This window comes from Budorcas taxicolor, chromosome X, assembly GCF_023091745.1.
Source record: "Budorcas taxicolor isolate Tak-1 chromosome X, Takin1.1, whole genome shotgun sequence".
Classification (NCBI taxonomy): domain Eukaryota; kingdom Metazoa; phylum Chordata; class Mammalia; order Artiodactyla; family Bovidae; genus Budorcas; species Budorcas taxicolor.
This window is the reverse complement of record NC_068935.1, coordinates 111,504,653-111,527,252: the sequence shown is the minus strand read 5'-3', so window position 1 is coordinate 111,527,252 and position 22,600 is coordinate 111,504,653. Positions and strand designations below refer to the sequence as shown.

General features: G+C 33.7%; 1 protein-coding gene across 1 annotated transcript in view; it reads right to left on the bottom strand.

Moving 5' to 3' along the window:
* DMD (dystrophin) overlaps positions 1 to 22,600 on the bottom strand; it is a 2,235,978-nt gene that overhangs the window by 1,305,567 nt on the left and 907,811 nt on the right. Inside the window, exons 38-41 of the mRNA XM_052663429.1 lie at positions 17,091 to 17,213; positions 14,421 to 14,558; positions 11,539 to 11,691; positions 10,491 to 10,673 (exon numbers count right to left, since the gene is read on the bottom strand). Of these exons, the coding sequence (XP_052519389.1) occupies positions 10,491 to 10,673; positions 11,539 to 11,691; positions 14,421 to 14,558; positions 17,091 to 17,213 (597 nt within the window). The remainder of the gene's footprint in view (positions 1 to 10,490; positions 10,674 to 11,538; positions 11,692 to 14,420; positions 14,559 to 17,090; positions 17,214 to 22,600) is intronic.

Below are 22,600 nucleotides of genomic sequence, written 5' to 3'. Positions count from 1 at the left end.
TATCATATTAGAATGTATCAAATTAGAATGTGTTTGTGCTTGCTCCTGTTAGGTACATAGGACACTACCAACTCTGAGCAACTTACATTTTGGCTTTTGGTTTGTCAGGACACCTAGCTGTGTGAAAGCCGGACACCAACACTTGTACATACTGTCCATAAAACTAGTGACATTAATACAAATATTTTAGAACTTAAAACATTTCTGGTGGTTGATTATCTCTCTTAATTCTATAAGAAAGCAGTTATTAACTTCATCCTGAGGCTCCAATATTCAGTCCAAGTTGTATAGGTAATGAGAGGTACAGAATAAAATCTTACATCTTCTTTTTCCAAGCATAAGAGGTATTATACAGTATCAGCTCTAACATGAGTGGAATACACTTTATAAAAGTAGCCTAGTGTTTATTTTGCAACAGTAATACAATAGTAATTTGAAGATTTTTTTTTTTTTTTACTGATCATCAGAATCTTCAATTAAATAAGCCATTCCTGCTCATGTATGTATGTACCCTGTCTCTTTTTCAAGGTATTTTATATTCTCTATGCTTCCATAGATTTATTTTAATACACTCTGGTTGAGGCACCAATGTAGTTATTCAATTTCTGGTCTCATGTATTAAGATCTGGAAATTTTGTCCATTTTTCCTAAACTATTGTCTCCCACATATTCTCTGTGTCATTGCCTTTTGTAATTAGATATAAAGCTTATTCTATTCTCTCAATCATTTTCATATTTTCAATCGTCATGTGGTATAATTTTCCCATAATGACTAATTTTATCTTCATGTTTGTTTAATCAGGTGTTTAAAATACATAATTGTTATTTTTTATTTCAATGACTAACTTTTGGTTTCTAGAAGTTTTATTCAATGTGTTATTAGCATAAGTAACTCTGGAAGTGTTTTCATAAGTGTTTATTTTGTTCCTTGATCTCTATTTTATTTTCAACATATTTACTTAAGAGCATGCAATAGTTTTCTATTAAGTTATGAAGTATTCATTCTCTTGATTATGTGAGATGACTCAACGTCACAATATATTATGTCTTCATGTGAGTTCTAATAGTCCGTTGTGAATCCATTGCCAGTGTCCATGTCTCTGTGGGGTTCTCCCAAAGAGTGATTTATTGTATGACTATGTGAGAAGACTCTAAGGATTTCAACAGCCTGGAGAAAATTTCATGTTAACTTCTCAGTTGAGGAGTTTAGAGGCTTGTGGTTAGGGTATAAATTCAGATCCCCACACTCAGTATTCACTTTCCCAGATTTTCTTCCTCCAGTCAAGAGTCCTCACCAGATGAATTGGCCTTGAGAGTTGTGTTTGTCTATTTTCCCTTTACTTGTCAAAGGAAGCCCTTGAAGATTCAACATTTAGGCAGGGTTTTCATTACATCTCTAGTAGATATTGTATAAGGTTATATGTTTTCTAGTAAAAGCCTTTAAACCTTTCTCGAAACCATGAGGCCCTCAATCCAGGCCCAGGCTCAGGCTCATGGGATGATATGCACAATTATGACAACTAGGGAAAATGGAGGTTCCATCACATATTTTGAGCTCAGCTATGTATTTAAATTGCTTTCAAATTAAATTTTATCCAGAATTTTCATATATTTGAAGTGAGGGGTGAGGGAGTCAATCAGTCTGCCATCTTCCTGGAAATTGAATCTAGCTTAACATACTCTCTTCAGAAACCTATATGCAGGTCAGGAAGCAACAGCTAGAACTGGACTTGGAACAACAGACTGGCTCCAAATAGGAAAAGGAGTACGTCAAGGCTGTATACTGTCACCCTGCTTATTTAACCTATATGCAGAGTACATCATGAGAAACGCTGGGCTGGAAGAAGCACAAGCTGGCAAAAGATTGCAGGGAGAAATATCAATAACCTCAGATATGCAGATGACACCACCCTTATGGCAGAAAGTGAAGAGGAACAAAAAAATCTCCTGATGAAAGTGAAAGAGGAGAGTGAAAAAGTTGGCTTAAAGCTCAACATTCAGAAAACAAAGATCATGGCATCTGGTCCCATCACTTCATGGCAAATAGATGGGAAAACAGTGGAAACAGTGTCAGACTTTATTTTTTAGGGCTCCCAAGTCACTGCAGATGGTGACTGCAGCCATGAAATTAAAAGACACTTACTCCTTGGAAGAAAAGTTATGACCAACCTAGATAGCATATTCAAAAGCAGAGACATTACTTTGCCAACAAAGGTTTTTCCTGTGGTCATGTGTGGATGTGAGAGTTGGACTGTGAAGAAAGCTGAGCACCGAAGAATTGATGCTTTTGAACTGTGGTGTTGGAGAAGACTCTTGAGAGTCCCTTGGACTGCAAGGAGATCCAACCAGTCCATTCTGGAGGAGATCAACCCTGGGTGTTCTTTGGAAGGAATAATGCTAAAGTTGAAACTCCAGTACTTTGGCCACCTCATGTGAAGAGTTGACTCATTGGAAAAGCCTCTGATGCTGGGAGGGATTGGGGGCAGGAGGAGAAGGGGACAACAGAGGATGAGATGGCTGGATGGCATCACTGACTTGATGGACATGAGTCTGAGTGAACTCTGGGAGTTGGTGATGAACAGGGAGGCCTGGTGTGCTGCGATTCATGGGGTCGCAGAGTCAGACACGACTGAGCAATTGAACTGAAATTGAAACTAACATACTAAATTACTAAACAACCATTTTTTGATTGTCTTCCATAAACTAAAGACCAGAAAAAAATTATCATAGAAATGGCAATAACTATTATGATCATAACAGTCTAGAGAAACAGAATCTTGAGTGATCGATTTTTTCTTAACTCATGTGATGTTAATTAAAAAATTGCAGCTCAGAGGAGGAAAATTTTCTAAGCAACTACCTCCTGGTCCACTTCCCTTAGCAACCTGTATTCATCTTTTATACTCACAACTCTGTTTACTAAAGAGCACTCTGTCTCTAAATACAGAAATTATTTATATTACCAATATTCCCAAGGATATTGCATTGGCAGCTGATGATCTTTGTTGTGATTTAAAGGCAAAGAAAAAAATCTATGTAGCAATTATGCAAAAAGTTTGTTTCCTCTTTTAGTCTCACCATTAAATGGTTATCATTATGTGATAAGAAGCAAATGTACCAAGAAATAGTAGTGCTGAATCAAATCTAGGTTCAGACATAAGGTGATGGCAATCAGTTCTGTGATTACTTTTTTGTACATCTCTGCTTCATTTTAAGAAAATCCAAAACAACAAAACCATAATGATAAAGTAATGTTTTTTTTTCCCATTTTTCTCCCTGAAGAACATTAGTTTTTCACAATCACTCAAACAGAATCCTATCTTAAAGCTGAAATGAAATTTTCCTCTTTGTACTACAACTATCCAGATGTGAAAGTCTGCAGAATCTATTCCTCTCACAGAATTCATAATCACATTTACATATCAAAAGCCCTGGAAGATTCTAGACTAAGGAAACTTTGCTTAATCCAGTGTTTCTCAAACTTATTTGGACACTAGATTTTTTTTTTCTTTCTTTTGAATAACTCCCACCATATCTTGGGAAGCACTGAGTTCAAGTTAGGTGTCTTCCAATTTGCTCATGCACCCTTGGCCAACTTCCTTAACTTTATTTAAATTATGTTTCCTTTCTGTAAAAGGATGATTAAAATAATACTTACTCAAGAGGGTTATTGGAGGGAGTGAACAAGATATATGTGAACCTATTTTGAAAATATAAAGTTCCGTTCAAATGCAAACAATTTTTAAAAATTAGTCCATGAATATTCCCATTTTACAAAGTATTCACTTTAGGACTAACTGGTATAACACATTCATTAAAACATTTAAATAAATCTACTGACAGATTTATATCAGCTTTTCAAGAAGTTGTGTATTTTGGCAATGTGTGCTTTTAAGTTTAAATTCCTTACTACAATTTCCTCTGATGTAGTAAAAGCTATCCTTTGCAATACATTGTTTGTTTTTTTTTAATTTTAAAATCTTTAATTCTTACATGTGTTCCCAAACATTGTTATCCTCAACCTCATATTCAGTCTTTACCTCCTCAGTGTTAAGTTTTGAGAACTTTGTCTTTTCTCAGTATATGTAGTTCCAGAAGTAACTGTACTAAAATTTGCTGTTCTGAACAGTTATCTTAAACTCACAGTTGGCATGTATAATTACCATGAGTATACAATATTTTTAAAATAGAAAAAAAAATACCTATTAAGTATTGCCTGTCTAAATTCTACAAAGTTCTAATTGTTCTGTAGCCTGCCAAGTTCCTCTGTCCATGGAATTCTCCAGGCAAGAATAGCATGGGTCGCTATTCCCTTCTCCAGGAAATATTCCTTCGGGATCCAGGGATGATCGAACCCAGGTCTCCTGCATTGCAGGTGAGTGAGTGAGTGAAGTCGCTCAGTCGTGTCCAACTCTTTGCGACCCCATGGACTGTAGCCTACAAGGCTCCTCTGTCCATGAAATTTTCCAGGCAAGAGTACTGGAGTGGGTTGCCATTTCCTTCTCCAGGGGATCTTCCCGACCCAGGGATCAAACCTGGGTCTCCCATATTGCAGGCAGACGCTTTAACCTCTGGGCCACAAGGGAAGCCTCTAATTTCAGCTTGTAAATGAAAGGATGGCTAAGTTATAGTATCTATATGAAAGTCTACTTGAAATATATTCCATAAAGAGACAGTATATACAAAGGTCCCGAAATAGAAATGATGCTATGTGCTTAAGTATACAGGACACTTTAAAGCCTCTGTATTAGGAGAATGCAAAAAGGGAGATAAAGTTGGAGTAACAGGAATGGTAGGCAGGGACCAAGCTATGCAGAAGCTCATAAAATTTCATTAGAAGTGTAATAAGCAGCGGAGGCTTGACAGAATCCCACATATACTTTTAGGAATTCTCTGATTTCACCAAGGAGACGATAATGTAGGTGGGTAAACATGGGAAATAAGGACGAGCGGGCTGCTGAAGTAATTGAGATGGGAGAAAATACAGTGTTGTCAAGGGTTTCTGCAATAAAGTTTCTGAGGAGTGGTCCAATTAAAGATGTATTTTGCAGGTAGAGCCAACAGAATTTGAAGTGAATTCCATGGATAATATAAAAGTAAGAGGAATCAAAGATGATGTTTAGGTTTTGGACCTAAGTAACAGGGAATTTACTAACAGCTGCAGAGTTTGGTAGGAGCCATTTATATAGGAGTGAAAATTAATTATTCTCGACTTGGCTATTTTGTGTGTGAAATACCTGTTAGGGTTCTAAAATAAACGCTGAATAAAAAGTTGTCAGAGGTAAATTGTCGAATATCAGTATTATTTACGTAGTCTTTGAAGCCATAGGCTATCCAGAGCAAATGGGGGGTGTCATATTTAGAAAAGGGACATTTCTTTTCCTTCTTTCAATAAGATGTATTTTTGTATTTTATGTTTTTAAAATTTTTTTCTCTTCTCCCTGAGACAGGTCATGCATATATTGCCTATTCCAAAGGTTTACTACATTTTTTCCCTATAAACATGATAACTGGCAATAATTCATATTGAACACAGCAGGCACAAACCTTATATTTGCTGCTACCATCTAGAAACAACCTTTTATTTATTGTATTTCCCTTATTGTGAGATCAAATCACTTTTATATTCTCATAGAACTCTATGTTTTCCTTTGCAGCAATTGCCACAATTTTAGTGGCTAATTACAAGATTTAAGTTTGTTTTTTATACATATAAGCTTTATATTTACCTTTATATAGCTTGCTCCTCTGCGGCTTTGTGTTCTGTTTTACACTAGCATATCGTTTAGTAATTTTTTCAGTGAGAATCTATAGGTTATAAACTTAGTGTTCGTTTATTTGAAAATATAGTGTTTGTATATCTGAAAATAGTTTGTCTTCATTCTTGAATCACTGTTTACAGGATTCTTTTGAACATTCACCTTGAACATTAACAGTATTATCCCAGTGTCTTCTAACACCTATTATTGAGGACAAGTTGGCCAGCCTATGGAGCTTTCTGCTTTTGGTCCTTAGTAGCTTTCATGGTGACCTTCCTGATCATTGATGTTCTGGGTTTCACTCAGACTTTGCTGGTTGTGAACTTGTTTTTATTTATTACAAACTGGTTGAGCTTCATTCAGTTTGAGGACTCATGCAAATTGAGCTTTATTCAATTTGAGGTCTCATGTAAATTGAGATTTATTCAATCTTATTAAATGTCAGTCATTTATATAAAATAATGTCTCTGCCCCTGGCTCTCCACTTTATCAATCTGGAACTCTTTTCAGGCATATGTTTGAGCTTTTTATTCTATTCTCTCCATCTTCTGGTATTTTCAGCAAAGCAAAAATTTCCTCAGCATCTTTCAATTAATATGTTCCTTTTCTTCTATAATGAATCCACCATTTAAAAAGTTGAGGTATTATTTCAATAATTACATGTTAATTTCTAGATTCTATGTTATCAGTTTCCTATTCACTTTTCAAAATGGCTTGTTATTATTATAAGAATTCCATTCTATCTTTATTTTTGAAATCTTTTTGAACATTAAAAAAAACATTTTCATGTCCTTTACTGTCTTCTTATCTCTAATTTCTTCAGGTGTGCATACTCCTTTTAATTTGGGCATGTTAACATCATTTACAGAAAGCATTTTTTCATATCCATTTTAATTTTAATCTGTGAGCTTATTTTGCTCAGGAGTTTCACATAAGGATTGTTGCATATCCTCATTGTGAAATTTTGTGGTTGGATTTTCTCGGGATCTCTGAGATTAACTGTCAAATATTACAATTAACCTTGATAAAATTATGCATAGTTTTTTGCTGCTGCTGCTGCTGCTGCTAAGTCGCTTCAGTCGTGTCCGACTCTGTTTGACCCCACAGACGGCAGCCCACCAGGCTCCCCAGTCCCTGGGATTCTCCAGGCAAGAACACTGGAATGGGTTGCCATTTCCTTCTCCAATGCATGAAAAGTGAAAAGTGAAAGTGAAGTAGCTCAGTCGTGTCCAACTCTTCGCGACCCCATGGACTGCAGCCCACCAGGCTCCTCTGTCCATGGGATTTTCCAGGCAAGAGTACTGGAGTAGGGTGCCATCGCCTTCTCCGGCATAGTTTTCTATTAGATGTTAAAAGCCTTTATGTTTTTCCTCCTCTCTCTTTACCTTTCTATAGAAAATAATTTAGCTAATGCTCTATTGCCAAGTTTATGGAAAATAATGCCTTCATTGGCAGAATCAACAGCTTTGCATGAAATTTCCCACAAATACTATGTAACTCTAGACAAAACTACTTGCCAAGAACTAGGAAATCTAATTTTTAATTTACATTGAAAAAAAAAGATCTACCTGTTGTTAATAACATTTTAAACCTATGGGACCTACTCATCCCAATCCTCTTAATGATTCACAAATACACTATACATTTTAAAATAATGTGTCTCATTCCAATGTTAACTTATATACAGGAAGAAGAAGAAGAAAAAAATATTGATTCACTTAACCTCAGTGAACCTCCATAATGTAGCTGGTATTTTACAAATACTACCATATTTCATTATTACAAATATCCTCATCCCCATGGTAGAAATGCAAGAAACCAGGCTGGAAGAGACTGGTGATCATATAGCCAGCAGATGGAATCAATGGGATTCAGAGAGCCATTCACCCCAGGGAGTGGTCTATTTTACTAGATCACTGTTATAAAATATCTTACGAAAAACATTCCTCATGTTCAGTTTATAGTCATTGTTTGGTCTTCAGTGAACAGCCAGGTCTGTAAGTCAACAGGAACCATATTAGAAATGCCGTGTAATCCTAACTAGGGCAGGAGCTTCAACATGCTCAGTACCTGGAGAAAATCTTACTCACTTTCTCTCAGTCTGTTTTGCCTTCTTTATGGTCTCCGGGATTATCCTGAGGACAGTCATTTGTAGATACTCTCTTCTTGGCTTTGGTCTGCACTCTTGCCTGGCCCAGGGCTGCCCCATGGCTCCCTGAGAGCCAGGTACCAGGGTTTTTCTGAGCTTTACTATGGTCACATGTCATTTTGATCTGTACCTAGTCCCTGAAGTACCTAATTTTACACTGCTTCATTTATTTCTGAGTCTTTATCTCTGAAAGAATACAATTAATTTCTCATTTTAAATTCAGTTCTCAAATATTAAGCACTTCATAGTACTGCCTAAAATCTTGAACTGCTACTTCTAAGATATGAAAGACGAACTGAAAATCCATAGAAAGCTAGAATTCATATGTAGAAATAACAGAAAGGGACATTTGAGAAGAAATAATGATAGAAATAGAAAAGGGAAATGCAAGGGGAAGAAAGAAATTTGGAAGCTCTGACTACCTGTGCTACATCAGGGCCATGGTAAGATTATCCCAAACATAACTCTTAGTTAAGATGTTTGCTTGTGGCTGTCTCAAATGTCCTCACTGTAGATTAATTGGGAAAGATGACTCTAAACCAGTGGATACGTGAAATAAGTTTTTTTAAACATGTATTAGCAATCAGTGGACTATATACATCTTTGATCTATCTATCAATCTATCAAATTTCAGATCTAATAAAAATCTAAGGTTAAATATAATTGTAATATTAAATTGATTATTCTTCATGTATATTGTTCTTACTTGTTTTTCATGGAAAATTAACATACAATTTTTTCCCCAAGTCATGCATCATCTGTATTTTGGGATCCTCCAGATATAAAAATCAAGAAGAAATGGTTTCTGAAGAAAATATATTTTATGATATTTATTTCAAAAATTTTATACTGGTTCACTTATCCTTAATTTACTTCAGCAATCTTTATTACGTTTTACAAATATTTGTTGAGAGCCTATTATATGCACGTACACAATGGTATTTTAAGTGAGTGGTTTAGGGGGATTTTTGATCCTGTGTCTATTTAACTATAAAGTGTTAATAACTTACCTTGACAAAGTTGTAAAAAAAATTAACCCTGCATATAGGCTGTGTCAAGACACGGGGGAAATGGAATTGGAGAAAATAGTGAGTAGTAAGATAATTCAAAGCAAAGGACTTAAATGATGTATTAAATGGAGGCAAAAATATTTTACTTAAATTTTCTTTATGGTTGCCTTAATCTTTCAATTCATTTTGCATCCACTGGCACAAGCTTTTTGTTAGTGTAAGCTTGAGTGATTTATGACATATTATATTCATAATATCTAATATAAAAGATAATAGGCTAAAACATTCAATCAGATAGAATTGGACTTCAAGTGCAATATATTACAGTTTAAACATACCTTATATTACTACTTCCAATTTCTCAGAATATTCAGCTGCTATTATAGTACTTGGAGTTCTTAGAAAACAGTGTATGCAAGGATTTTTCTAATGCATTTAAAAGAAGTAATGATAATATGGAGTATTTTTCACTGAGTTAATAAGCAACATTAACAAAATTATATGCTTAGAAAACAGTTATGCTAATTGTCTAAGACATATTTACTCATCCCATATTAAATGGAATCAACAATATCAAAGAAGAAATACCCAAGTAAGTCTCATCTAGGAGTTGAAATAAATGAAACTGTCATCAGCTAGGTCAAAGAGGGTTGAATACCCGTCGGTTTCATGTAAGTTAACCTAACGTAATTATAAAGCCTCATTTTGCAGACTTTCACACCCTGGTTTTGTGAGGAGCACTGTATTTGCATAATAACAGAGTGGTGATCATTTCACTTCACTTTACAATCTCTCAGAATAGGAACAAAAATGTATCTGCTAGAAAATCCCTATGGTTTATACTCTATTACAAAAACAGTTCTAAAAAGATCAAGCTTATGATTGTGACTTGCATTTTTAAAGACAGAATCATAAAATTTCCATACAGTTGTTTGAAAGAGAACAGTGGTTTCTTTACCTCTTGGCCTATGATATTTCAGTACTAACAATATTTTATATTTTCAACTGCTATTAATTATTAGCAATCTCACTAGGCATACAATCCTTCTATAAACTTTTTAACCCATCAAATAGATAAGCCAGGTATGAGGACTAAACTATAATGTTTAAGTCAATGAGATAAGAAGTCCTTGTGCAAGTTGATATAAGTTCTTTCACAAAAGATTTATTGTTTACCATGTATACATTAAGAAAGTAAAATTAGCATGGGATGGTCTCAGGAAAGCAATACATATTTTTGGATTAGATGCTGAAATAAAGTAAATGTATGGTAAATTGACAAATTCACACTGCTAATGTTATGAAAAAATGATGTGGCAAAAGAAATTAAGATGTATTTCTCATTTTTGATAAGGGCACTCTTTTCTATGCTCTATTAATAGATTACATTTTTAATCTGAAAAACTAACCACTAGAGTTAGGGAAGCCCAAAGGTAGGGGAAACTACCCACTTTAAGAATGCAGATTGGAACTTTGAAATTGCACCCAGAATTTTTTTTTCTTTTGGTTAGTAGGCCTCTGTTATTAGAGTAGTAGTTGCAAACACATATAGGTTTGCCAGTAACAACTCACAATTTGTGCAAAGTTGAGTCTTCGAAACTGAGCAAATTTGCTCTCAATTTCCCGCCAGCGCTTGCTGAGCTGGATCTGAGTTGACTCCACTGCCATTGCTGCCCCATCCTCAGACAAGCCCTCAGCTTGCCTATGCACTGCATTCAGCTCCTCTTTCTTCTTCTGCAACTCACGATCAATTTCCTATTGAGCAAAACCAATACAGGGCCCAGGGCAGTTAGCTAACCACATGAATCAACCTATCCCAGCACATACCTGTCCCAGAAATTTCACAGGCTGTCGTCATTTTATTTTCACTTTTCATAATTTACAAGTATGGAAGCCAACACTGTCATCTTCACCCAAGGACCCAAATATTATTTCAGTTTTTCTTTGAATGCTCAGTTTTAGATACTCTAATTGAGAAAGTATTGAAATTGATCTAACAGATTTCTTTCTTGTCAATTCCTCTAGTGTTTTGGGGGTTGACCCAAATTGAAGTGATTGCTCATTATCAATAGGGACCATCCAGATAGAATATAATGTAGTGGGTAATCGAATAAGTAATTTATTGCCTTTTTGAAGTTTTGAGGAACTCAACAGAGAATGAAGCAAAATAAAAAGTGTAAAATAACAGAAAAAAACATCTTCAGACAATATGCAACAGATAAATCTATAGAGATTTGACACTGATGTGAGAAGATGCTCTGATGAAATGAATGCGCTAACATGAGATAGAAGTCGTCCATATACCGATAAGTCATTTGTTCATCTGGAACAAAGATACACAGAGTCAATTACAATTTTACCAGGAAACATATAACATTTCTTAATTCATTTCACAATGTCTAAGAATAAAACATTTTATTCATTCAACATTATGTCAATTGAAAAACAATACAATACATTTACTAAAACAAAACAAAATACAGAGAAACACCTCAAACTGGGGAGAACACTAATAGAAGAAACAAGAACATCAACATTTAAAACATGATCCATACAGGTTAATTTCAATAAATTAAAATGTAGCAACAAATCTGAGATTGACATTCTAAAACAACATTACCTTTATTTTCCTTTCATCTCTGGGTTCAGGTAGGCTGGCTAATTTTTTTTCAATATCATCCAAGCATTTCAGGAGATCATCAGCCTGCCTCTTGTACTGATACCACTGGTGAGAAATTTCTAGAGCCTTTTTTCTTCTTTGAGACCTCAAATCCTGTTCATGGTGCAGATATTATTAAAATATCAATATATAAGCATATTATACTTCTGGCTGTAGTCATTTAAAAATAATTTGGTTCCCTCACCTTCTTGTTCAGGTTCAGTTAAATTCACATTTAAATGCTACCCATACAAGCAGATTATTAAATTATGTATTCACGTGACAGAACCCATGTACACGAAGCTAAGAAAACTGAACAATCCACTTTCAGTATTTTTTCTTAGTATGCTCAAAGTTTTTTAGAAATCTTTTCATATTTAATTAACTCTTAATGAATCAAATGAATTACTGTGTACAGTTTGTGAAATTGTTCAATATGTGAACTCAATTGAGGTAACTACATACTTGTACAAACTTGTTGAATTTGCGTTTGAATTTTAAAATAGGTAAAAATTCTAAAATTTCTATCTTCAGCACTAGGTTCAAAATTTTAAGTTTATATAGCCAAGTAGTTTACATTTTTAATTTTAGAAATTTCTGCAAAAAAAGTTTCATAGGACATGAATATTTTGTGATTAGAAACATAAAGTGTTCTTAGTTATCACAGAAATTGCTTCAAGCTATATATATGTTCAAGTGTGAAAAGTGTACGCCTGTGAGTATGCATGAAAATGACAATTTAAATATCATAAAAATTATTTTCCTTTTTGACTTGTATGGCAAACTTTCTCATTGGCATCAAATCCAAATGCAAAATGATAAAATTTAGAAAAGGAAAAATGCACGGTTTTCAATCAACCCGATGAGACAAATAAGGGTGACTACTTTAATGAATCACAAAAGGGGAAAATTAATCATCTTACTCCTTACAAGATCATCCAATGTCTTCCCTGATCAACAGAATTTGTTGTAATGCTATTTTACAAGGGAATATATTTTACATGTTTTATAAGGGAACATAAGAGCTCAGGATAGAGTTTCCATTTCTTCAGAGTAGTAGCAATTAGGGTTTCATGTATAGATATAACTGGAGCAAAAGAAAAGAGTGAATATCAAAGAACTGCTGAAATAGTCACTGCTTTGGAAAGTTTCACCTTCTTTGAAATATTTCATAAGGACTAGACTTGAACACTTGGCAGATTAACAACTACTGAATTTAGTATATTGGTGTGGCAAGTGTTGAGTTTCATTAATTGCTTTTAACATATATCTGAGAAAAATGATTTTGATTTCATTCTGCATTTTGTTTAAAATTGGGGATGTAAAATTTTCTACAGTTTACATTTTCAGTTGAATTTCTAAACCTCCTATGGAAGTAATAAATGTTTGGGATGAGCCAGATGGAATGCTGCTTTTTTCAAAGGTACCAAGATACAGCCACGTGAAAGAGAGTTGAGCCATGCCTTACTGGTGACGCAAATTATATCTTCGCCAAGAGAAAGGGCTTGTGGTCACCAAATCTGAAATTCCTTTTATTTCCTAAGCACAAGGTGGTGTGTAATGTGTAAAGATATTAAGAGATATTATAGAGATTTCTTTACAGGTATGCCAGATAACCATTAAACACTGCTGTTCAGTAGGACACATATCATCATACGACCAGTGTAGATGTTTCTAAAAAGCTTGGTCACAGTTGGAAGCATGTGAATTACACAGCTTTCTGATTTTCTGAGCACATTATGGCTTGCTCTTGTACTCCCTCAGGGAAGAGGCCTTTTCTATTTCCTATATTTATCAGCAGTTACCTTCAGAACACCTGCTGGCCAATTAGACTTTTCTTGTGGATTCCTTGCAGGCACAATATTGTGTAATTACATTCTCAGCAGTGTTTATTTGGTTGTCTGACTATATGGGAAAAGGTTTTATACTCTTATTTGCATATAGAAAGCAGAGTCTATTCACCTATAAGGTGGATCCACCTACGTGGCTACACAGCTCTAAAAGAGTGATTTACAATGAAAAACTCAGCAATTAACAGTATTAGAAAATCAGCCATGCATGCAAATAGTGAATATTGAAAAGCACATTAAAAAATAAAAGGTTATTTCACAGAATCTTTCACATGTCCCATCTCTTCTCAAGAACTTTCTAGATATTATTATATAAACACCAGTATTCTATTCTGTCTTTCCTGTGCAGTTCCAGATGAGACACATGGGTACCTGAAGCTCTATACTAATGCTGGTTAAAATGAGAGCACCGGTTCTTTCTCATGGACATTAAGATTATTTTAGTGGACTCCTATATAAATGAAATTAGACTTCTAAATGTTTAGTTAGTTGCAAAGAGTAACTCTCTTAAAGGCAAAATGAAGTTAACTGAAAAAAATGAACTATTAAACAAATGTTAGGTTACCCCAAAAAGTGAACCTACTCTAAATTAAATCAAGAAAATATCAAGAGCAGAAAACCTCAAAAATATACAAATTGGTTACGCTGACAGTTAAGCAGGTTTTTCAAGACACATGTCAAAATAACTTACAAAATAGGTTGTATTACAAAATTAAATATATGAACAAATGAATGATGCATTTAATATCTTTTGATTACTACTCAGAAAAATGTGTCTAAGTAAATACCTTGAAATTTTTAAGCAGCACATCTTTCAAAATCAAAGACAGCACTCAAAATTGTTAAAGCACAGACACTGAACAGAAAAAAAAAATATATGTATTTCTGGTGACTAAGATTCTTAAGCAAATTTTATTTATGAACAATAGATTTTACCCTGTACATGAAAAAAAAAACCACAGGCAAGGTATATTATAATTGTAGCTCTAATACCTTGAGAGCATTATGTTTTGTCTGTAACAGCTGCTGTTTTATCTTTATTTCCTCTCGCTTTCTCTCATCTGTGATTCTTTGTTGTAAGTTGTCTCCTCTTTGCAACAATTCTTTTACAGTACCCTCATTGTCTTCACTCTGATTAAAAACAACAAGTACAGTCTTCATTTTGGTTTAAAAAAAGCTGTACATCTTTAACAGAGATAATAAAACATGTTATTAAAACACATACAAAAAATCCAATTTAAAACTTTCAGGGAATGCTATCCTAAGATACTGCACTCAGAGTTTCTTTGTTAATATGCCATACTTTAACTTTTAAAAGAAGTTTCCTCCTGTCTATTTCAAAAGGACACATCTGATTAGAGTTGTATGTAGAAAGATGGGGGAGCAATTTACTACATCATTTCAGACAAGTGAATTGTTATGAAAGCATTCTTTGGCCTTTGATTTTTAATGCATTTCTAGAAATTAAAACAAAAAAAAACTTTGGAGAAGAAAACAAAACTTGTTACATATAATGTTATTTCACAGAGGAATATAGATGCGGCTCTGTGAATGTGAGACTGTAAAATTTTAAATTTTAACACACACTCCTAAGTGAAAATACATTGTTTTAAGAGTACACTGATTTCTATATAATAAGTTCTGTTTTACATAAACTAGCTTTCCTGGTGGCTCAGATGGTAAAACGTCTGTCTGCAATGCGGGAGACCTGGGTTCGATCCCTGAGTCGGGAAGATCCCCTGGAGAAGGAAATGGCATCCCACTCCAGTACTCTTGCCTGGAAAATCCCATGGATGTAGGAGCCTGGTAGGCTACAGTCCATGGGGTCACAAAGATGACTGAGCAACCTTCTTTCTTTTCTTTTACTTAAACTAAATGATTTGGAGCTTTAGAAAAAAAAAAACATGCTCAACTACTGTCAAATATTGCAGATAATTTCTAAAAATATGTCACATATGCATGTTATTTTTAAATAAATACAATTAATATTAAATATGGACTAGAAAAATGACTTCAAATATTTTTAATATGCAGTTTGGTCTTTAGACTCTAAGAAAATTATTTTTATTTTATTTATTTTGAAATAGAATTATTTAAACAGTGTTGGTCCAATAGAGTAGCATATGTAACCATTGGATGTTTCACTTCTATTTCCTATCTTTCTTTCAATGCAATATATATATACTTTCTATCAAGAAGGTTTGCTTTTTAATAGTACCCAAGATACTCTGATGAATTAAGAGAAGCAGACAATTTTTAAATGTGACATGTTTATGTTTATAATCATCCATGGCATTCAATGTTGCATACTTAAATCTCTAATGCATATGTTAACTTCTATAAACAAATGAGAAACTATTCAATTTTTTTAAAGAAATGAGATTTTCATCTGAGATGTGCCACTTATTTGTCTAATGAAATAATGTAATAGACACTTATGTTTATAGTCTTTGAAAAACCTTCCTTTTAAGAATATGTCATTAAAAATCTGAAACATTTCCTGGGGCTGAGGATAAAAATAATGAACAAACTAAACCCCTACTGCACTTCTTTCCCCACACTAGCTGAAAGCTAGAGGGCATAGTTGGTGAACAGCCCAAGAGGTAAGAAGCATTCTTTTCCAACTTGGTGCCCTCTGGTTTCTTCTTTGACATGAATAAGAGGTAGTTGTAGCTCGGTATCTTAGAAAAAGGCGTGTCTGGTCTTTCTTTCCATGAGCTGAATTGGCAAGATCATCAAACCCATACACAGGGAGTACTGAGTTAGGCAGCTCCAGGAAATCAGAAATGATACCAACGAGAACTGAGGTTGGTAAAAATGGTTCTCCTATTGCTTCATGTGCCTATTATTTACAACTTATAATTTACCTTCTGATATCATTTTCAAGCACTGTCTGAGAAGTCTCTAGCACTGATACATGTCTGAGAAATCTCTGGCATGACATATGTAAAGGTTAATAATGCCATATAGGTGATGGTTGTGGAGAGGGGAAAGGAGAGGAGTGAAGAGGAGTAAGGAAAAAAAATAAGTCAGTGAAAAGGAATGTGAGGCAGAAACATTCAAGCCAGAGAGAAACATAAAAGACATGTTGAAATGAGTCTGGGAATAACCCACATGGTTATATTTCTTTTTTCCCATGAAATAAGCAGCATGAATTTACACATATTTTAGATATATACTATAATACTTGTTAAACTTTTTTGTAAAACTACATTGTGTTAAGTTTTAATAAACAACGTTTATATCATGTATAACTGTACCTTATCAAAAATAAATGTTATATTACCAAAAATAGGACTGAAGCAAAATATCAGCCCTCTCTGATGGCTGTGCCTTTTTTTCATTATTATTATTAAGTTTCTAATTCATTTTCTGATTTGACTTTTTTTTCCATCCATTACATTTTGTCCTTTGAGTATGGACAAAACATTGTTGGGTGATTTATTAGAATCTATAAGTACTTCTGTATGCCCATATCATAGTAATTTGGCATTCGTAACAGTTCAATAACAATACTTTGCATTTGTAATAAATCATTAGAATCACAAAATGTACAAGGTATGCTCTGAGAATTTAGTTGGAGACTTGAATTATCTAATTTCCTTTGAAATATTTATTCATTTCATTCCTAGTTCATTCACACTTTTATCACAACCAATTTACCATATCTTTATTGAAGTCTTCCTCTTTCAGATTCACCCCCTGCTGAATTTCAGCCTCCAGTGGTTCAAGCAATTTTTGTATATCTGAGTTAAACTGCTCCAATTCCTTCAAAGGAATGGAGGCCTAAAAAAAAAGATAGTGCTAATTTAAATCAAAATTACTTTTTATTAGAAATATAAGCCAAAAAATGCATTTGTTCAACCTCCTGTTGCTAAAATAATGACATGCATTATGTTTTCATATTATATTTTATGAAAGTGTTGAAATACAACTGGGAAAGTACCTGAGGATACAAATAAAGACGAACATTTAACATCATCAGAGCTAAACATACATGCAGAATAATGCAATATTCCTCATTCTGATTTTTCAGCAAAAGTCAATTTCCATATACTTGGCTGGTCTAATTGTTAATATCCTAAAGTTGAATTTGATCTTATTTTAAATATTTTGATATAAATATCATTTGGGTAAATATCTCATCAGAAATTGCCTCATTCATCTAATAACAGTAACAGCAGTTAGAATGCAGAATTGTCTCCTTATCCTCAGAAAAAATACATAGCAATCTGCTTAGATATTTTAAATGACATTTTTAACATGGCACAATTGACAGGCATGCTCCCATAAGACAATGTCATGCTTGTCTTAGGAATGCTTTATTTGGTAGCACAAATACACACACCAAAAAAAAAAAAAAAAAGAAATATCTTAATATCTCAAATGAAAAGTCTGAATATATGTTTTCCAATTTCATAAACATCACATTTCCTTTGATTTTGAAATTCATAATTACCATAGTCTCAAAAATCTTTTTAACCCCTTGTTTTTCGAAAGAAACCATTTGAAGAGGACTGATAAATGAAAATACAGTGAAAATCAAATATATATTCAACAGAATAGGCACAAATTAAAGTTCAGTTAATGATATAAATGTTTATTCTATTCATCTATACCTCTGTATTCAATTCTTTTGCATTAAAATACTAGAAAATATTTTATATCTGATAGCTTTGGAAAACTCACATGTGACAAATAAAAATCTTATTTTCTTTAGAGCTAAACATTTTCCACTAGAAAAAAAAATTTAGGAAAGATCCAGTGTCTTATGCCAGTATGACATATTCATCAAGTTGTTCCCCTCTCCCCCTGCCACTCTTCCCCAACAGATTCCTAGGCTTAGTCTTACTGTTTATTATACAGTATCTCCTAGAGGACAACATGGGAACGTGTTCAAGGAAAAAAGAATATCTAAAGGTATTTAGTTACTAATGAAAAAGTGAACCACTGAATCCTATTCACAAGAAAAAATTCTCACAGGAAACATGAATAAACACTTATCTTCTAGGTACTTGTATACATGCCAGAGAGGACTTATGGAGTCTTTCTAAAGTGCCTTATTTTCAATACTAGTTTTTAAATCCTAATAAATATCTGAAATATAATAATATGTTCTAGAATCAGCACAGATTGTAAGTATTATAAATAGGCATTTGAATGGTGTTCCAATCTCTATTATTAACATACTTCTATACTTTAAAATCATATATTATATAATATATTGTAAAGATGAAGAATAATAGCCTTTATTATAACTATACAGTATTAATTTGATGGTGTCTATATGTTATTGAGTTATTCACATTTCCTAAGATTTAGTAAGAGTAACTGCATTGTTGCACACATATATATATATATATATATATATATGATTTTGTGAATGTATGAAGCTAAATGATCCTAAAATAACTTTATAAGTACTTGCATATCAAAATAACATGGGTCCATTATCTACAATGGATAATCTGATTTAGCCCTACACGTGCTTCCTCTCTAGTTCATCCTTTCTCCATATATTCATATATAATAGTTTCAAAGGCTCAGAACTTGGGCATTCATAACTCAATACTCCTTCTCCAACAGTACTATCTTCCAAAACTTAAATATAACTTTCATAATATCTGTCATTTATCTTTAGCTGTGACCTCACTTTTCAATTCCAATCTAGATTCTTCCATAGCCAGCTGATTACTCACTTGAAGTTTAACATGTCTAGAAATGAGCTTATTATCTTGCCCAGAACTGCTCAGAACATTAACTTCCCTAGTTCTGTAAATATAAGTCATTTTTTTCAGTCATCCAAGTCTAAAACATGAGGCAGGCTATTTTCTAACACATCACTCTATTGGCTAATAAATACCAAATACTTGTCAATTCACTTACCATGAATCCCTCGCTTTCTTTTCTGAGATACCACCTCTCCTAGTTCTCACACAAGACCTATGGCAAAAGCCTCCTTACAGATGTACAACGCTCCCACCTCACCAATTCTATACTGTAATCAGGTAATCAGATCAATATGCTCCAAAACCACAGCTTTCATTATGTTATTTCTCTGCTCAAGAAGTACAAGTCAAATAAAGTCCAAACTCCAGCATGATAGTCAAAGCTTCCCCTAATCTTGTCCCAAGGACCTTTCTAACCTTATTTAAATGTCCCATATACGCTCTTTCTTACAGGTCTATTGGTGAACTCCTAGTATCTCTCCCTCAAGGATTAGAATGTTTTTCACCTTCTGGTGCTGCTGCTGCTGCTGCTAAGTCGCTTCAGTCATGTCCGACTCTGTGCCACCTCATAGACGGCAGCCCACCAGGCTCTGCCGTCCATGGGATTCTCCAGGCAAGAGTACTGGAGTGGGGTGCCATTGCCTTCTCCATTCACCTTCTGGTGAAAAGCCTAAAATTCCTGCAAGAGAATGGCTAGTTTGGACTTGAGCTCCAACACTGAGCAGTTGAGAGATTTGGGGCAAGTTACCTCCTCTTTGAGCTTCTGTTTCTTTATGTGTAACATGAGGATAAGAAGAATAGCTACCTCATAGAACTTTCATGAGGATCAAATATGTTAGAATGGTGTTTGGTATATAACAAAGGCTCAATAGATATTGGCTCTTACTGTTTCCCCTCAAATTTGTACCCATCCATTGGCTCGAGTCAATATCTTCCTCTTTTGAAAACGTCCAGTTTATGAAGGATAAAATAAACACTTGTTGACATGGCATTTTTATTTTAACAGCTTATTTAACAAAATCATGGAATTCTAAAGGTAAACATGGAAAAATTGACACTCCGGTTTGGTAAAGTCATATTATTCTTAATAACAAAACTTAATCAATCTGCATCAATATAGTGGGATCAAGGAGGATGACAAAAGGCTTTCCACCAGTTCTGCCCTGTGCAGCATTTTCACCCGGAATTATTTGAAGATCAACAAGTATGTAAAAAAACACATGATGAGAGGGATGAGCTCCACAAACATCCCATAAAGATGAGTAATTTGTCTGTCTTGTTCAACCTAGAGTCATTTCTGGTACATAGAAGGCACTCATAAATGAAATTTTCCTGAAAAACTAATGACTAATCATGGAATAGTGGAAGAAAAATTTGAAGGAGCTCTTGAATGACCTGGAATTGTAAGTAACACAATTTCCATTGTATAAAATTGAAGAGACGGGAGTAGCCAGCACTTCATGCGTGGATGTATACTAATTGCTGGCTAAATGCTAGCAGCAATGTGACACCACTCGGTACAAAAATAATATAAGTAGATACAAATAGATTTTTGGAAACACTAGTACTTAGTTATGAATTATTCAAGCAAGATAATGTAAACTTAGATTTCATTAGTAGTATGTGTAGAGTCTAGATTTCCTGATCAAAGACTACCATGGATTTGTTTCTTAAAAAAACTATTACATGGATTCGAGATTTTAATTATTCTGTGTGGTTCCAAAGTGAACAACTAGAATCAATTGGTAGAAATTACTTGGAGCCTGAATTTTAGTTTAATATAGAAACAACTAATTAGTGCTGCAATTTTTTTTTTTTGTCTTTTTAAAGCACTCATTTTAAAGTAGTGAGTGTCTCACTGCTAAAAGTATATAAACAGAAGCAGGATAATGATGTATAGCTTCCCTGGTGGCTCAGCTGGTAAAGAATCTGCCTGCAATGTGGGAGACCTGGGTTCAATCCCTGGGTTGGGAAGATCCCCTGGAGAAGGGAATGGCTATCCACTCCAGTGCTAGATGTATTAGAGTATATGTTAGAAGTAAGATACTTTTCACATGAATAATCCCCTAAAATTTTATCTATTTAAAGTAAATTCTCTCCTCTGATCTTTGTTTACTAGAGGTATGCAGCAATATAGAAATATTACACAAGTCATATATTTAATTTTCAATGTTCTAGTTGCCATACTAAAAAGTGAAATGCATCAGATGGATTTAGTATTTACCCAATATATCTAAAATACTATTTAACTTATAATCATTATAAAATTAATAAGGTATTTTACTTTCATTATTTCATGTGAAGAATTGAAAACCCACAGTGTATTTTACACTTCCAGCACAACTTAATTTGGAGTAGCCACATTTCAAATATTCAATAACCATATGGTAGCCACGTTAGCCACAGTACAGATCAACAGCAACTATTATGACTATGACATTGAGAAAAACCAAAAGTTCTTTATTAGTATGAAATATCCCACAGAAGTAATGTTTTACTAATAGTTAAAATGCTGATGTTTATTTAGTAAATTTTAGTGGATTTAGATAATTTTTATAATGTCCATCTCATTTACCTGTATTCAGACATGTTTTGTATGGGGATTTTCAGGAAGCCCTCTGGAGATAGGAACATTTATGTGAATAGGTTTGAGAGGTTTTATTAGGAGTCTCTATTCCTCATGTGTAATCCTAGATTGTGTTGCAGTATGTATTTACATACTAGAATATAATAGTATTTAACATTCAAGGGTTTATATTTTGTCTCCCCAGCAGATTTTTAACTCCCAAAGCTGGGAATACATCTTATATGATTCTGTATTTTCCATAGCAAAAGGAACTCATTTTTTAAACATAAAATGTGCTTGCTTTATAAATGACTAATTTTAGAACATCCAATAGATCAAATTATTCAGTAACTAATTTTATAACCAAAATAACCATACCTATTAAACTCAGTTATTTAAGCTATGCTATTGGCAGGATAAGACCAGCCATTTGACATCCTTATAATTAATATTTTTCAAGAAGTTGGGAAAATTTAATTGCTTTTCCTTAAGAGTTCACTGGTTCACCATTAGGTCATGACTTCTCTGACCAATAAAAGTTTTACATGTTATTCTTTGGTCTTTGTTGGCTTTGTAATTTGTAATTCTTATGGAATTTTATAAAATAAATGAGGATAAGCAAAGAATCATAAATAATAGCTCATTGGTGAGTCATCAAAGTTTAAGTCATATAAAGTGTGCCTGCCTCTTTGATTCAGTATTATGACATTATTTGAATAAACTGAAATCAATGGTAGATAAATCATCTTAATTTAAGCATACATTAATTCTACTGACTTTATAGGAAGTATATGACCAAAGAAGAACTAGAATCACAATTAAATCATACTTCTGACAGCGCACACAAGATAAGCTTTAGAATACACAGAAGATAATAA